The 19,121-nt window shown below is 40.4% G+C and overlaps 1 protein-coding gene across 3 annotated transcripts in view; it reads right to left on the bottom strand.

Moving 5' to 3' along the window:
- The window catches only part of Bre1 (E3 ubiquitin-protein ligase Bre1), a 116,644-nt gene that overhangs the window by 45,501 nt on the left and 52,022 nt on the right, over positions 1 to 19,121 (bottom strand). For all 3 annotated transcript variants that reach the window (XM_074250295.1, XM_074250297.1, XM_074250294.1), the window contains 2 exons: positions 17,362 to 17,475; positions 7,260 to 7,644 (listed from right to left, as the gene is read on the bottom strand). In XM_074250295.1, the coding sequence (XP_074106396.1) occupies positions 7,260 to 7,644; positions 17,362 to 17,475 (499 nt within the window). The remainder of the gene's footprint in view (positions 1 to 7,259; positions 7,645 to 17,361; positions 17,476 to 19,121) is intronic.

Raw genomic sequence — 19,121 nt, 5'->3', positions numbered from 1 at the left:
AATATATTTCCGAGAAAAGAGTCGGAATGAACATAGATCGATAATAGATTAAAAAAAAAAAATAGGGTGGGACACTTGATAAAGGATATTAGAATGACAAGTAATGTTCGATCGACGCATATCGATCTAATAAAATAAATACTAATATCCTTTATAAAAATATGGTGGCCTCCACGTGGCGTGTCCTGGGTAACGACCGAAGAACTACAGAACAACCAACGCAAAAGGATTAAATAAAATTGCATGAATATAAAGCGTAAGAGTCTAGTAATTTGCAAAGTTCGAAATTCTTTGGCTCGACTAACACCATCACATACTAACTAAACCTTCAGTACTAACTAACTAAATCTTCAGTAGAAAAAACCAACGTTAGTAAACCAGCTAATAGTTGCTAATCGGTCGCTTCCAGGAAAGTTAAGAGTCTAACAATTTTTGTCTAATGACGTAAAATAGTTGTCCGCGTAGTTCAAAAAATCGTAGCTTCAAACGACCTTTTAAACTATTTTGAACAATATACTATTTCCCGGGCTCTTTAACTTATTTTGAAACTGAAAAATCATTTTCAGTTTCAAAAACAAAAAAAATTTTTTTTTGATTTTCGTTAAAAAAAAAACGTTCAGAACTTCAGGTACATGATAAAGCCCGTATAAAGATCGGATGGGTTAACTGTCGCATACGCCTAATTCCAAAAATAACCGGATGCTTTAAATGCCTTGGTTTTGGGCACCGAACAAGAAACTGTACGACACCGGACTCAAGATAGCTTATGTCATATAGCCGGCTCTGGGACTTGTAAGGCATTCCGCACCTCGCTTACCGAAGTCACGAGAGAGCAGAAATGACGAGCTTATTACAAGGAAACCTGAACAGGTGTGCTTTGGCGCCAAATCTACTGCGCCAACGTATCTTCGGAGACAAAATTGACATCTGCCTTATCTGCGAGCAACATCTCAACATCTAAGATAGAGCATGGTTTGCTGATAAATCTGGCACAGCAGCAGTCTGGATCGCTAACACTAAGAACATCACCGTCGACAACAGCGGAAACGGATCAGGATTCGTGTGGATCAAAACCCCCACGACCTACTTTATGAGCGTCTACCTTTCACGAAATGAAGGAATTTGGATGTTCCGACAAAAAATGGCAGACATAGAGGACGCCACCTGAAACTCGCCAAGATTTTCGAAAAAGGGGGTGAAACCAATCACTTCCCGATTTTTAAAAATTTTCAATTTTCTTAGCGGGAAGTTAAAAAACCACATTAAAAAAAATTTTTTTTTGTAGTTTTTTTGAGATTTCTGAAAATCTACTGGTCTGAATTAGTCCAAACCATATTCAAAATCTAAGTTCAGTCAAGCCCTTTCAATTGGCGTCAACCGTGATAGAATCGGTCAAGCCGTTCAGAAGTTATGAGAGGTTTATATACATCCAACACACACACACACACACACACACACACACACACACACACACACACACACACACACACACACACACACACACACACACACACACACACACACACACACACACACACACACACACGCACACACACAGACGCATATAGAGACAGACATACAGAGAGCATCGCGAGACTTTTCAGGGAAACTTCCTGCGACCTTAAAACGTCGAGATCTGATGAAAACTCGATTTTGGCAAAACGGGGTAGTAACAATAACTTCCCGATTTTTGAAAATCTTCGATTTTCTTGGCGGGAAGTTAAAAAAAACCCACACACACACACACATTGTCTTCTCCTCACACTAGACATTAAAAACGCCTTCAACTGCGCAAATTGAGGAGATATTTCAGATGCACTGGACAAAAATTTGATGCGGAGCTAGAGAATCTGGCATTAATCGACATCTACCTTAATGAAAGAAAGCTCATAGCGAAAACTACGGAAAGCCCACAAGAATACACCATAACAGCTGGCGTACCGCAAGGCTCAATAATGGGGCCCGATCTATGTAACGCGAATTATGACGAGCTCCACGAAATTCTGTTGCCAAAGCAAATAGAACTAACGGGCTTTGCAGACGACGATGCAGCCATGATAATAGTAGACAGCATAGAAGAAGCCGAACTACTAGTTAGGGAAACCATTGACGCCGTTGAGACTTGTCTTGATAAACACCACCTGAAAATCGCCAAGCACAAAACCGAGATAGTCGTTCTGACACGTCAGACATGGTTCTAAAAACCATTTGCTGTGGACACGGGAGGAACAACACTGACGTCAACAAGGGCGCTCCGCTATCTTGGGGTAGTGATAGACGAGAAACTATCTTTCCGCGAACACCTCGACAGTGCATGCAGGAAAGCCAGTAAGACAGTGTCTAGCCTAGCAAGAATTATGGCCAACACTATGGGACCAAGAGCCAAAAAAAGAGGAGTCCTTTTAGAAGCAGTCCATTCGGTACTGCTGTATGGAGCGGAGATATGGGAAGAAATCAAAACAGAAGACCTACCGGCAAATAATGGCAGCAGCACAACGGCGAGGCGCTCTGATAGTTACCTGTGCTTACTACACGGTTTCCGAAGCGGCTGTATTAGTCATTGCGGGAGGCGCGCCCATCAATCTACTAGCGTTTGAGAGAGCAAAACTCAAAGAGGTTGATCGGGTGTGGGAGAAGATGGAAGTAGTGGCGGAAAGACCGAGTATGAGAAAAATTGATACGCTAGATAAGGAGGGAAAAGGGTTACTTCTGATAAAACTGGAGGGGATTGAAAAAAAGTAAGCCATTCGGCTCCACCCGAGATGAAAGGTAGATTTAAATTTTTTGTGATCAAAAATCAGCTACCTTTTTGTTATTAAAAGTTATACATAAATGAAGACACCGGAAACGTAATTTTTACTATTTTGATCATTTTAAAGAGCTGCCATTTCTAAACTTATTGATGGATTTCGCTCATCTTCAAACTTATCCAAGGTTATTATCCATAGAATATGTGTAACAAATCTCATCTAGATCCTTCAAGAACTGTAGACAACATCCTGCGTTATATTACATATATATATATATACATATATACATACATAAATTTTTTAACTAACGTTATTTTTGAGCTTTACTCGACTTGTTAAGAGATATTACGACAAAATTCCGAGTAAATTCCAACATGAGGACCAATGCAAAAGATTGATTTCTATGAAATCTACCTAAAAAAAGAGAAGTTCTGACAGCAAAAAATAAATTGAAAGGAGAGAAGTTGTGAGTGGAAGATGATTTGAGTTTTGAGGAAAGGAGAATTAAGAAGTTCATCTTAGAGGAAGCCGCTAAGGAAAGAGCATCTGGCTGTAATGTCTAGGTAGGCTATATAAAGTTATGAGTGAATGGAAAATTAAGGCTGTGGTATGAAGCGGAAGGTAGATGGAGAATGCAGAAGGGAAACGAGTAAGGGTGGAGGTTGGTAAAGATAATAGGGGAGGGAGGGATTACAAAAAGGGGCAGGGAAAAGGGAAGGTTTTTGTAAAAAAGATTGGGAAAGGAAATAAAAGGTTGTTTCAAGTAGCTTTCTGGAATGAAGCGAGAGTTAAAAATAAGCAGGAGGATTTTTGGAAGGGTTTGAGGGTATGGGACGTGGTAATATTGATAAAAACCTGGGTAGATAAAAAGAAATGGTCTGAGATTAGGGAATCTTGGAAAAAAGGGTTCAGATAGGAAATTCAAGAGGCCCCGATACCAAAGGGAAGGGGAAGAGCTAAAGGAAGAATAATAGTAGGCATTAAAGAAGGAATAGAGCTGGGAAATAAGGGGAAATGGAAGGATGAAGGATGGGTGGAAAGAGAGGTCCGACTTGGAGATGAGTGGTGGTGAATAATAAGAGTTTATGTTAATGGAGATATGGACAGGAAAAAGGAGTTAATGAATAAATGGATGGAGGAGGCGTAGAATAATTGGAATAAAAGGATTATAATAGGTGGAAATTTTAATGCGAAGACGGCCTCCGAAGGAGATCTGAAGATAGTTGAAAAGGAACAGGTAATCAATATGAGAAAATCAAAGGATCCGGTTTTCAATAAAGGTGGCAAGGAGCTATGCAGATTTTTGGAGGAGAGAGGGTGGGCGATAGTTAATGGATGTGTCAAAGGAGATGAAGAAGGGGATTGGACTTTTGTGGGGGAGAGGGGCTGCTCGGTGATTGATCTTGTTCTAATAGAGGAAAGATGTAGAGATAGGGTGATGGAATTAAGAATTGGGGAAGACAGAATCAGATCGTCTCCCAGTAGTTGTCAAATTAGAAGTACAGGGATCGAGAACAGGAGGGAGAGATATGAAGTACATGAATCGAACAGGAAGAGCACTATGAAACAAAGAGGTTAAAGGAAGATTCCAGGAAAAATATGGCAAGACAGATGGCGCCAGAGGAGACTCAGAAGAGGACTGGAAGAAGATAAAAGAAAGAATTAAGGAAGCGATTAAGGTGACTGAAAAGGCAGGAGGAAGGGTAGAAGGGGTGTCTAACTGGTGGGATGAAGAACGCAGGGAGGTTAGAAGAACAATAAGAAAAGCCTTGCACGGCTTTAGAAATGGAAAAACATCTAGGGAGAATTACTGTTTAGAAAAGAAAAATTATAATAAACTATGTGAAGAGAAGAAAAGATCGGCAGAGAAAAGATGGGACGAGTGGGTTAAGAATGCAAAGACGGAAAGCCAGGAAAAAAAATTTAGGAAAATGGTTGACCCTAACGGCCATCCCTGCAACTTATCGCTAATTTCACAATTAAGTGCTCATTGTTGCATTCATGATGTTTTTGGGCTCTTCAAGCAGTGTGTGTGTGCGTGCGTGCGCGCGCGTGTGTGTGTGTGACCGGATAATAACTAATATTTTGTTATCTATTGATATGTATCTATGGAGACGTCTGCCGTGATAAATATGAGTTTTTAAGAGTATAAGGAATAAAATATATCAATGGGAGATCGGGTAAATTACTTTTAAAATTTTACTTTCTTACTTTTTGCATTTTTGAAATTATCTGCCTTAATGTTATCCACGCGATAATGATCTGCCATTGTTATTTTCCGATAGTAATTTTAGTATATTTTCTATTCTATGTACAAAAATTTAGGTCTGGTATAATACTTATAGGTAGCCGCCCACTGGATTTCAGACTATACACTCTGAACCAAAAGAAAAATCTGCATCAAAAGCGGCTGAATGCGGAAAGATGCCGCAGATATCATCAGAAACGCAAGTGACTAGAATCGAGCATCAGTTCTAATCAGGGCGAGGATTAGTTGTTGATGCAGAGGAGTTCGAAAATTCGTCAAATCACAATTAAGATCTTTCTAACCATGAATCCTCATCGCAGGCTCCTGAAAATACAACTGTCGACGCAAACGATGCGAATTCCAGCTCTCCTGCGGTCGTATGCTGTCGTAGGTACTGAGAAAGGCTCAATGCACGAATGACACGAGCAGAAGATCCGTCATACATTGTATATCATACATTGTATATTAGACATAATGGAGCTCACAATCTATTTGAAAACTTATTTGAGAATAATCCATTTGGTTTTGCGTGCACTGTTTGTGATAGACTATAGTTAAAAAATGATTTGAAAAGTCTACCTTTATCGTACAGTGTAATTTTGCGACATATTTGCCCAACTGTTTGTTGCAAGATATTCTCGTGTGCGCGACTTGTAAAGTCGCGTTAGTTGCTGCAAAAATGCCGAATTTAGCCGTGGACAATGGGTTCAAGTATTTGCTTAAGCCGAATCTCCCCGAAGTGGAATTAGTATCCGAGCGATTAATATCACCGAGATAACCGTTTATGCTAATTCGACGGTTGCAATACGTCGAGGGATAATATGGAATCACTAGACAAGTTATCAACGTTCCCGTTGATGTTAATAATATGGTCCAAACTCTACCTCGAAATGTAGACGACGATTATTGTATAAATGTATACATAAAAAAACGATTAATACACAAATCTAGATACTTGCACGTATTGGTAAAGAAGAGGGTAAAGAAGACTTTACCCTTTTCTTTACCAATCCCCTTCTTTACTAAATAAATAAGGCTTAATTATTTTGTAAATACTCCGCTTAATAAGCATTATAACATAAAAATCAGTTAGGATTTTTGGGGGGAATTAAATGATGAGAGTGAAAATCCAGCTATTGCTTTCGACGAGTTCGCTGAGCCAATTGAAATTTTTTTTTTATTTATTTATCATTCCATGGGAAATTCAAACTTAATTAATCATCAACGAAGATTTGTTAGCAAATGCTAAGATTAAAAATTTATTATTTAACCAAAATAATTGCACATCGTCATAATAGATATGCTTTAAAAAAAATTAAAATATAATAATTTACAGTTGAATGTTTAATATTGATAATTTCAAACATTAAAATTTCCAATATGATATAAATATGTACAGAACAATGTACGAAGTCTAAAATAATATAGGAACTTGACTCTTGCATTTTTTTAACTGATAAAGATTTGTAAAAAATAGTTAATGGTCATCAAAATACAATATTAAATAACCTAAATTATCTAAATAATCACATTCCATCACCATATAGGTTTAGCTTATAAGAATGATGAGATGTGTATCAACTTTTCGGTCGTACGGTGTAGGGGTTTGTTATCGGATTGGCAAGCGCGCGGCTTCGGGTTTAATTATCGGTTAGAACACATGCGATTTTCATTTTATTTCTTTATTTAGCAAAAGTTAGGTCTAAATTAAGAGTCTAACGGTCTAAATTTGCGTTAGCTCTATGTCAAAATTAAATTTAAAAAATGAGATTTTAAAAAATTTTTCATCATTTTTTATCAAATGGCATAAGCCAAACTTGAAAATAAACTATGGCCCAGTCCTGATAAACAGGCAAGGCCTGCATTTGAAAATTAACTGTGGTCTAATCCTGGTAACCATACATGGGCCAGTCGTGGTAACTAGGTTTAGGCCACTGTTATCATTCCAGACTTGAACCAAGACTGGACCAACTCTGACTTACAAGTCTGGCGCAAAGTTCTGCAAAGTTAGGCCAGGCCTGGACTCGCCTATACTTTACCACATGGAGTGAGATTTTATGAAATCTGCTTAGCCAAATTGATTTGAATTCACATAAAATCAAATGATAATGGAACTCTTTTAAATGTCGTGAACTGCGTTTTGATTGGTCAAGCCGTTTAAAAGTTGTAAGAAGTATATATATATAGACCCAAAAATATTTTAAAAATTATTGATTTTCACAGCGGAAAGTGAAAAAAACTCAAGATAAGTGTATAATTACCCAAGTGGAGTTTAAGATCTGCGGCTGATTGAGCACTTTCTATTGCTTTCCGCTTGTGCATTTCCATTGCTTGTTGTCGCAGAGCTAATTCTTTTTCAACTGTCGCTAACGAATTTTGTAGCAATCGCTCTTTTTCTTCTAATTTGCGAACGACGACATTTGCAGCTTCAACTTGAGTAGTTAACGTTAAAACTTGTTCTTTCAGAACGTCTTTCTCTTCTCTAGCTAATTTATGCAGTTGATTACTTTTTATTCGTTCAGTCATTAATTTAAAATTTGCATCATCTTTTTCACGTAATTGTTGAATGAGTCGAGAGTTTTGTTCCTGCATATCTTCAAAAGCTTGTCCAGTTACTTCCATTTCATTCAGTAGTGCTTCCTCTTCCTGAAAATAAATTATTTCAAAATATTGATACCCTATGATCTAACAGATTTATTAAAAATAGATACCATATAAAAACAAGACCGATTGCAACAAAATTGAAAGTGAGATTTTCATTGAAATATTATTTATTCAAAAGTTAATGAGCCATAATATTGCGAAGATATTAAATGCTTCATCTCGTAACAATAACTTTTCTAGAGTCTCAATCAGTAAATTAGTTCGAAATTCATGATGACAAAGTGATAAAAATTGATTGTGGCCTTAGAATTTCATGTTGAAATCAATTTTACAAGTGAGATGTATTAATTTAAATAGAATTTGACATACAATATGCGCTATCAGTTGAATGTCTAGGTAGATTAAACTCTTTGCTCTGTTTAGACTATTCTGATGAAATGAAAGCATTCATTTTCTTGAAAGCATTCAAGTTTGCCAAAATTTTAATCAATAGAATTCAAGTCTAAAAAACACATGCTCGAGCACGTGTAAAGCTTTTTACTCAATATGAGTAGTTCAAGATAAATTAGACAGAAAAAAAATTAGGAAAACGGTTAACCCTAAGGGCTATCCCTGTCACTTCCCGCTAAATCCTTACCTAGGCGCTTAAAATTGAACTGATGATGTTTTTGAGCTCTTTGAGCTGAAAAATACAATATATGTCTTATTTTGAGGTCTCCGAGCTCAAAAAATATCTTTTCTGTGCTTTTGAGCTCTTTGAGCTCAGAAGTCTGATAAAAGTTTCATAGAAGACTATTAGTCGTTCAAAAATTATAAACGAGTCACACACACACACACACACACACACACACACACACACACACACACACACCGTGTGTCGGGCTTGCTGGTTCCAACATGGAGTGCCCTCCCAGGTGGCGGATAGGGGAATGCCAGACATATCTGCCTGGCAGATATATCGGATGCCGAGGAAATAAAATACTCGGGTTAGACTAAAACCTAGCAAACAACAATATGGAAAAGTCACAGAACTTTCAAACATTGTTTACAGTACAGGGGTTGGATACCCCAGTGCTGGCGTGGGAAGGTGTGCAAACGGGCCTCAATTCGTCGTTATCAAGCGACCGTTTGAACAGCGGAGTGGACTCCATGGCTCTGTTGTCTAGCAATGCTTGCAATGTTACAGGGAACATGAACACAGCGTATAGGAAAGAGAACAAACAGCCAAGCAATGTTTTTATAAAGAGTGGAGGACCTATTGCTCCCGTCAATACTCATTGTTATCGAGAAAGGATCAAGTCTCTACCAACCGTCACCGACCAGCAATCTCCAATGGAGCTGCTCGATAGCAAAATCGAAGAGTTAGCTGATTTCATCAAGGACAAACGAAACCTCCATCATAAAATCAGAAAATTGGTCACGTCTATTATTACGGCATACAGGCTGGCCAAAAAATCACCGGGCATGTTGGAGTCAACGACCCAAACAACTTCGGAACTGAACAAAAATTACATCCACTCCAGATTACTCCAACTAAACTATTACGGCAAGAAAAGATCAACAGGAAGAGACAATTGTCTACATCTACCCCTTCTTCAGCCAACGACAAACCAACACAGAGAAAGACAGCCCGAGACGATACCTAGATCAAAGTGACTCGGCGAACGAAGAAGAAGGAAAGGGAACAGAATCCAGCGGCTCAATTTACTAAAGCCCAAAACCAGTTAAATAAGGGTGGCTCCAAGAAGCCGAGGAAGAAGAAAAGAACTAAGGCTGTGCTTGTCCAACCAGCTAAAAGGCGAACATACGCTGATCTCCTCAAGGAAATCAAGACCAAGGTTAAAGCGGCAGAGACTGGAGTAGACATGAAATCTATCAAGCAAACGAAGCGCGGGGCCGTTCTTTTAGAAATAGGTTGCAAGACTGAAGACACTACTGCTTTTACGGCTGCGATAAAAACAGTAACCGCACACATCGGCACGGTCAGAACGCTAGTACCATTAACGACGATAGAGATTCTTGACCTGGATGGAACCTCTACTAACACTGACGTTCGGGAAGCGTTCAAGCGGAACTTAACGACAAACCTGGAGATCAAACGGGTTAACTTGACTAAAGTTACACCACGAGACAATCGGGCAGCCTTCTGCGAGATAGACAAGGCTAGCGCAATCAAGATCCTTGACAAGGCCCGTATAAAAATTGGATGGGTTAACTGTCGCATACGCCCAGTTGCGAAAGTAACCCGATGATTTAAATGCCTTGGTTTTGGGCACCAAACAAGAAACTGTACAGAACCGGACAGAAGCAAGTGCTGTTATAAATGTGGCGGAAAAAACCACAAATCTACAGACTTCATGGAAAAGCCAAAATGCTTCCTTCTGGATACAAACCCGTACAACCTACTTCATGAGTGTCTATCTCTCACCAAATGAAGGGATTAGTGTGTTCCGACAGAAACTGGCAAATATAGAAGATGCGATTACTAAATTCGACGGCGAAGTCATCGTAGCTGGTGACTTGAACGCTAAATCAGCAGAGTGGGGCGCTGCTATCTCCGACACCAGAGGAAACGAGGTCGCTGACGTCACGGCTAGACTCGACCTCACAGTGCTGAATACCGGGAGCATCACGACCTTTAGAAGACCAGGGTACCACGAATCCATTCTTGACATTTCATTGGCGACTCCAAGGGCTGCCAACATGATCGAAGACTGGACTTCATCCAAAGAATACAGTGGGCGTGATCACCAGTTCGTGACATTCAACGTTAAATTGGCATCTGCTCCGGTTTCACAACGCAATTTTTCTAAGCGGAAGTGAAATCCCAAGAGGCGTACTCCAGAGGCTCTGTGAGCTTCACTATCACGAAGCTGGTCTATCCTCCAGAATAACTCGACTCCGGATACCTGCAGCGAGACGGAAAAGGCAGCGCTAAATACGACGAAGGCAATTGCTGCTGCATGTGACGCCTCTATGCCACGACTGAATAATAGGAGTTTTCACAGGCCGGCGTACTGAAGGACAACAAACATAGCAGAACTTCGCAGAAGATGCTATTAGCTACGTCGCCGCGCAATCAGAGCCGCGAAACGCTCCTCAAGCCAAGACTTATATTCAAACGAATACAAGCATGTCAAAAAGGCGCCAAATCGAACCATCAAAGCAAGAAAAGCGATGTTGTGGAAAGAGATCTGTAATGATCTCGACAAGGAGATCTGGGTTAAAGTTTATCAAATTGTCGCCAAACGGCTTGGAAAGGCAAAACGACTTGGAACTATTGGCTCTACGCTCTCTCCCGAGAGCTTGATAGCCTGCATGCTCAGAAAAGAAGAAAACTGGTCAGCTGTTGCAGCCTACGCGCAGCACCTTCTAAAAGAAAACACCGCAGAAAGGGACCAGTAACCAGTAGTAAGCTTCTTGAGACGCAACATGAACTGGATTAAAGCAATGCTAACGCGGTTCCGATCGAGTCATCTCCGTATTATCTACGGTGAAGAAGAGAGGAGTTTTTTTTTAGTGGATAAGAATCCCACACTATCAACAATGATCTTTTAATAATAGCGGTGTCTTTGGAAGATTTTTTTGTTTCTATATAAAACACACACACACACACACACACACACACACACACACACACACACACACACACACACACACACACACACACATACAAATACACACCGTGTCGGGCTTGCTGGGTCCCACAACGGGCGCCTCCCCAGGTGGCGGATAGGGGAATACTCGTCATACCTGCGCGCCAGATACGTCGGGTACCGAGGAAATAAAATACTCGGGGTGGACCAAAACCTAGCAAAAAGATGATATAAAATGTCAGAAAACATTCAAACATCGTCTACGGTGCAGAGGGGGGATACCTCAGTACCGGCGAGGGAAGGCGTACAAGCGGGCCTGAACTCGTCGTTATCAAGCGACCGTTTGAACAGCGGAGTGGACCCCATGGCTCTGCCGTCTAGCAATGCTACAGGGAGTACTGAAACAGCCCAGATGGAAGTAGACGTATAGCAAACTGGCGTTCCTCCAAGACTGGAAGACCTGTTGCTCCCGTCAACACTAACACGTATCGAGGGAGGATCAACTCTCTACCGACTATCACCGGCCAACAATCGCCAATGGAACGGCTCGGCAGCAAGATCGAAGAGTTGACTGAGTTCATAAAGGACAAGAGAAATCTCCATCATGAACTCAGAAAATTAGTAGCGTCCATTGCCACGGCATATAAGTTGGCCAACAAACCGGCATCGATGTCGGCGACAACCATACAAACATCTCCGGAGACGACCACAAAACCACAAGCGTTTTTGGTCACTCCTGAGAAACCACAGCAAGAAAAAAAAAAACAAAAAGAAGAGGCCGCTGTCTACACCCAGCCCTTCCTCTGAAATCGACGAACCAGCACAGAAAAAGACAGCCCGAGATAATACCTGGATCAAGGTGACACGGCAAAAGAAAAAGAAGGAAAGAGAACAGGAGCCAGGGGCAAAAACTACTGGAGCCCAAAACCAGCCAAGTAAGGGTGGCTCAAAAAAACCGAGAAGGAAAAAGACAAGAACAAAGGTTGTGCTTGTCCAACCAGCTGAAGGGCGAACGTACGCCGATCTCCTCAAGGAAATCAAGGCCAAGGTTAGCCCGACAGAGAATGGAGTAGACATAAGGTCTATTAAAAGGACGAGGCACGGAGGCGTTCTCCTTGAAATGGCTCAAAAGACCGAGGACAGCAAGGCTTTCACCGATGCAGTAAGGTCAGCCACTGCAAACATCGGCACGGTCAAAACGCTAATACCAACGATTGAGATCCTCGACTTGGATGAAATCTCTACCGAGAGCGAAGTCCGCGAAGCACTTAAACGTGAATTCAAAGACAGCCTAGAGATCAAACGAGTGAATTTGACAAAACCCACACCACGAGGTAATCGGGCAGCCTTCTGCGAGATCGACGAAGCCAATGCGACTAAAGCCCTCAACAAGGCCCGTATAAAGATTGGCTGGGTTAACTGCCGCATACGCCCAGTTGCGAAAGTAACCCGATGCTTTAAATGCCTAGGGTTTGGTCACCGAACAGAGAATTGTACGGGCCCTGACAGAAGCAAATGCTGCTATAAATGTGGCGGAGATAACCACAAATCTACAAACTGCGTAGACAAGCCAAAGTGCTTCCTTTGTACGGCAGAGAAAGACGCTCAGGATGGCTTAGGTCATATAGCCGGTTCCAGAGCGTGTAAGGCATTTCGCACCGCACTTGCCGCAGCCACGAAAGAACAAAAATGACGCACTTATTACAAGGTAACCTGAGTAGGTGCGCCTTAACGCAAAATCTTCTGCACCAGCGTATCTTTGAAGACAAGATCGACATCTACCTTATCTGCGAGCAATATTTAAATATTCATGGTAATACATGGTTCGCCGATAAATCTGGCACAGCAGCAATCTGGATCATAAACTCAAAAAAGGTCACCGTGAACGACAGCGGAGGCGGAGAAGGCTTCGTCTGGATCAAAACCCCTAAGACTTACTTTGTAAGCGTCTACCTTTCACCCAATGAAGAGATTAGTGTGTTTCGACAGAAAATGGCAAACATAGAGGACACTATCGGCAAGTTCGATGGGGAAGTCATCGTAGCTGGTGATTTCAACGCAAAATCAGCTGAATGGGGCGCTGAACCCTCCGACACCAGAGGAGACGAAGTAGCGGACTTCGCAGCAAGGACGGACCTCATAGTGCTGAACACCGGAAGTACTACCACCTTTAGAAGACCAGGATACCAGGAATCTATACTCGACATTACGTTGGCGACTCCAAAGATTGCGAACATGATTGAAGGCTGGACCGTATCCGAAGAATATAGTGGCAGCGACCATCAGTATGTGACATTGAGCATTCAAACTGCTTCCGTTCCGATAACACGACACGATTATCAACCGCGGAAGTGGAATGTCAGGAAGCTCGATTTAGAGAAGCTGCGAACTTCTCTGACACAAAGTTCGTCTACTTTTCAAGACAGCCCGACTCTGAATAGCCGTAATGAAACGACAAATTTAGTGTCAAGAGCGATGGGACTGATCGCCGCCTCATGCGATGCTTCCATGCCACGGATGAAGAGGCGAGGCTCCTATAAGCCGGTGTACTCAAGACATAGCAGATCTTCGAAAAAAATGCCATGGACTACGTAGAATAACAACGAGAGCAGCAAAACGTTCCCCTGACCAAGACATATACTCGATGGAGTACAAACAGGCCAAGAAGGCTTTGAATAAAGCCATCAACGCAAGTAAAGTGGTGTTGTGGAAAGACATCTGCAACGACCTAAACAATGACCTCTGGGGTAAAGCCTACCAAATTGTCACTAAACGACTTGGGAAGGCGTCTCCAGAAGCGCCGAAGTCTCCTGCTTCAATGAACAGCATCGTGGCGGAGTTGTTTCCCGAACACCCACCGCGAGAAAAGAGACGATATGCAAAAACCAGCAAAACAACACCCTTCACTATAAAGGAATTGCAAGACGCAGCAAAAACCATCAAGATTGGGAAAGCACCAGGCCCCGATGGCATCCCAGCCTCGGTGATCAAGATTGTAGCCCTAGAATATCCGCACATACTTATGAGCGCCTACAATGCGTGTTTGGCAACCGGCACGTTTCCTACGGTCTGGAAGCGGCAGAGATTGGTCCTGTTAGACAAAGGGAGGGGAACCCCTATAACACCATCGTCATTTAGACCACTCTGCATGCTTGATATAGCTGGGAAACTGCTCGAGAAGCTCATTTAGGGCAGGCTACGAAACGACATTGACCGTGCCGGAGGCTTTGCCAGTAACCAACATGGCTTCCGAAAAGGGCGATCAACAATTGGTGCGATCCAGAAAGTCATAGAGACAGCTAGAGAAGCATGGTCTGGCAGCCTCAAAGCTCGCAAGGTGTGTCTTGTTCTTACACTGGACATGAAGAACGCCTTCAACAGTGCGAGCTGGGGCAACATCCTAGATGTTTTAGAACACAAATTTGATGTGGAGCCAGAAAATCTGAGAATAGTAGACGACTATCTCGACGAAAGAACGTTGATAGCGGAAACGACGGAAGGCCCACAAGAACATGACATAACGGCTGGCGTAGCGCTAGGTTCAATTATGGGGCCCGACCTTTGGAACGCAGACTATGGTGAGCTTCTGGAAATCCCGTTACCGAAACAGGTGAAACTCATGGGCTTTGCAGACGACGTCGCGGCTACGATAGTCGTTGACAGTGCAGAGGAGGCAGAACTACTAGTCCGGGAAATCATCGATGTCATCGAAAATTGGCTAGAGGAACATCACCTGCAACTCGCCAACCAGAAATCTGAGATCGTCGTCCTGACCCGACAAAAGTGGTTCCCAAAACCGTTCTTCGTAGACATGGGCGGGACAACACTGACATCCACGAGGGCACTGCGTTATTTAGGTGTAGTTATCGATGAGAAGCTGTCCTTCCGAGAACACCTTGAAAACGCCTGCACAAAAGCCAACAAGGTAGTTTCCAACCTGTCGAGAATCATGACCAACACTATAGGACCACGAACTAAAAAAAGGAGGGTGCTCTTGGAAGTAATCCACGCAATACTGCTATACGGAGCGGAGATATCGGCGGACATACTTAGACAGAAGACTTATCGGCGCAAAATAGCAGCAGTGCAACGACGAGGAGCGCTGAGAGTTACTTGTGCCTACCGCACGGTTTCAGAGGCAGCGGTACTGGTAATAGCAGAGGCCACACCGATTGACTTGTTAGCATTTGAGAGAGTGAAACTCTACAACGCAAAAAGGAATGGTGACAACTCCAAGGCAGCAAAGACGAGAATAAAAAAGGAAACGCAATAGGAGTGGCAAGACCGATGGACGTCAGGGGAAACGGGCAGATGGACGGCGCGCCTGATCCCGGACATAAACGTCTGGCTCTCTCGACAACACGGGGACACGGATTTTTTTCTGACCCAGCTCTTGACAGGCCATGGTCAATTCAATGACTACCTCTACAGGATGAAACTACAGGACAAGCCGACATGCAAATATTGCCTGGACAAAATTGACAATGCCGAACACACATTCTTCGAGTGTGCTCGGTGGAAGGACTACAGAAGCAGCACCGAAGAGATCATAGGCGCAAGGCTCTCCCCTTCCAGCTTGGTGACCTATATGATCGAACAAGAGAAAGACTGGTCAGCTGTTGCAGTTTACGCACAGCACCTTCTGAAAGAAAAAATCGCAGAAAGAGACCAGTAGCCAGGAGTAGGCGTCGTGAGACGCAGCACGGACTGGATTGAAGTAATGCTAACGCGGTTCCAATCCAGTCCTCCCCGTACCATCAACGGGGAGAGGGGAGAGGAATGTTTTTTTGTGGGTAAAAATCCCACACTTCCGTCATCGTTATCTGCCGCAAGATGGGCGGCAGAGTACTAATGATGGCGGTGTCTTTGGAAGATCTTTTTTGTGCCTCTTAAAAAAAAAAAAAAAAAACACACACACACACACACACATAGTGGCAATATCGCGAGCATCATCAGGGAAGCAGGACGGCCAAGTGGACTGTCATTAGACCATTCGTACATTGTGTCGTGAGACGAGGGTCCGAGCTCCGGCAGTTGTTGGAATAGTTCCAACACCAATCGCTGGTGGATGCTCCCCAGTAGTCGAACTATACGGGCATGGGTTTTTTCTATAGTTTCCTGATGTCGGTGTTTCAACAGCTTATAGAAAGAGGTGAAGAATAGGGCGAATGCAGTACAAGAAGCACAAGTCATTCTACAGCCACAATGATAATACTAAAATGTGAAAGATTATTTCAACGAGATAACTATGTCAGAAAAATGAGGTTGATAATAAGATGAAATATAAAAGTGAAATGGGATGTGTTGGGGTCCAATACGTAGAAAGAACAGCATAAAATACATACATGATGGGGGCACAGTTGCTGCATGCGACAGCTACCATCTACTCAGCCTTGTAAAAACCAAGACCGTTATGCAAGGAAAAATCGAAATAATGAAAAATAATAACTTGAATCAAGAAAATTATTCTCTTTTTAATACCACTTTGTTTCTAAATTTTAAAACTTGATAAAAAAAAAAAAATTCAATCTTGAATCAATACCTTATTACTCTTCAATAGAAAATAAAAAATTTTCTTTTAAAAATTTCTTCTTGAAAAAAGAATTTTTTGTTTTTAAATAATACGCAAACTTATTTCTCTAAAGGATTTTTTTCTCTTGTTTTAAGGCGAGTAATACTGATTCAAGATCATACCGACCTCGTTTAAGTATAGCACATTTTTCGAATCAAGATATTATTTTACTCGATTATAGAATATATGAATGTATTTTTTTAAATTATTAGTCAATTTATCATTACAATAGTCACACATATCAATTTTTGACTTCGGAGTCTAATGCATATTTTTATTGAAAAAAAAAAAAAAAACTTGATTGTGCAAAAAATTGAAATGACATTGTTTCACCGCATTTTCAAAGACAGAAAATTTAAAGTAACTTGGTATATAAACGGTGAGAATTAAATATATTTGCTGTGAAAATCTTTAAATTTTGTGCAAAATAATTGTTTACTGTTTTGGGTGTTAAAAAATTTCACTTCCAAAATTTTCAAAGATTTATCATAAGTAATTTCACTTTGAATCAGAGTGATATGCTAAAACATACACAATTTATTTGCTGTTTCAAAAAAAAATGCTTTTGTAAATTAACTGTTAATGCTTCACCTGTTTTTGAGATGCAACTTGTCTTTGTAAATTGTATGCTTGTTCTTCAAGTTTTTTGATTTTGATTTGTGCGTCTTCATCGGCTAGTTTCTTACGTTCTTCACGCTTATTTTCCTGCAATGCAATTAATTAAATTGGTTTACGAAGTAACATAATTTCTAATATTAAAAAACTGTTAATTAGTTGCCCTTGCAAGCATCCCACTATTTTTGAGATGAAAACACTTGAAAACCTACATACTTGTGAGAACATGAGTTCTTTCGGCTCGAAAATAAGAATGTGATTCATTATTGAACTTATAGGTTAGATGTGTATAAAATATATATACATAAGAACAATTCTAAGACGAAAAGTCCTTAGTTATTCTTCAATCAGACGTATAGATCATTAATTATTTAAAAAAAGTCCTTTTATGAGTTAGAGAGAGAGCACCAGTGTCCAGTCAAGTGCGTTCCCAACGAAGAAGCTTGCATATGTGAATGTGTAAGTAAATGTGTGTGACTACGTTAGCTATAGTAGCTAGTTAGTTATACGGTTCGTTGTGTCTTTGTTTGGCATGTACTTTACTAGATACCGACGCTCTTTTTCAGTAACGCATAAAGGAACGTTACTTTAATGAATAATTAATGATCTATGCGTCTAATTAAAAAATGGCTAAGGAGTTTCCGTCTTAGAATTATTCTTTTTAGCATATGCTAAAATGGCGCCCGTTACTTCTGGAAAACCCTGTATGTATATATATATATATATATATATATATATATATATATATATATATATATATATATATATATATATATATATATATATATATATACATACTAGGGCTTTTAAAAAAAAATTTTTTTCTCGGAACCAGGCTCAAAAGTTTTGTTTAGATGCCAAAATAGGCCTCTGAAAATATAAGCTCTTAATATTAATATTAAGGTTGTCCACCTCGCACTTTTCGCTTCTCATAAGAATAACATAGGAAAAGTTTTTTTTTTGTTCTGATTTTTATAACTAATGAACCATAATTTGCTTTGCAATTTCCATCGAATGTTTTTGTAGAAAATTGAAAGCTCTACAAAAAAGTTTTGATATCATGTTTTGATTAATCAACTCATTCAAAAGTTATTAAAGGTCAATGTTAAATTCGTTATCAATTTAGCCGTTGTTCTAAATGATTTGGCAAAAATATTGTTTTTAGAAAAAATGTTCCCCAAATATTTTATAAAATACTAATTAGACTTCTGAGGATTATTAACAAAATATTTTTCGCTATATGATAAAGATAGACGAAGTACTTAAAACAATTTATCAATAACAGTTAGCTCTATAGATATTGGTAATCAGATACTCTAAAATTGTCATTTCAAAATTGTTAATCAGATTCCGCTGGGTGTAAATGTCATCATTTCATTAAATTAGTATGTTTTTTAAGGATTCTCGGAAATTTTTGGACCGGTGTTGAAAAATAAAACTAAAAAAAAATTTTTTTTTTTCATTGGTTCAAAAATTCATAATTTTTTTTTTTGTTGGATAAAGTAATTTGAAAAAATCATGAGAGATGTTTTTGATAGGGTAAAAAAGGAGAAAAGACTTTCAGCCAAATCAAAAGGGGTCAGGGTCAAAAGTGATCGATTTGGCGTGGAATGCCCCACATACATTAAGCCACACCATCCATAATCTGCTGGGTTTCAAATTTTTTAACTTCCGCTAAGAAAATCGAAGATTTTCAAAAATCGGGAAGTTATTGGTTTTATCCCGTTTTGAAAAAA

The sequence above is a fragment of the Cotesia typhae genome, unplaced genomic scaffold, assembly GCF_013202065.1.
Source record: "Cotesia typhae breed Kobodo isofemale line unplaced genomic scaffold, CoteBio_Ctyphae contig_56, whole genome shotgun sequence".
In the NCBI taxonomy this organism is placed as follows: Eukaryota; Metazoa; Arthropoda; class Insecta; order Hymenoptera; family Braconidae; genus Cotesia; species Cotesia typhae.
This window is presented reverse-complemented; position numbering and strand designations above follow the sequence as displayed.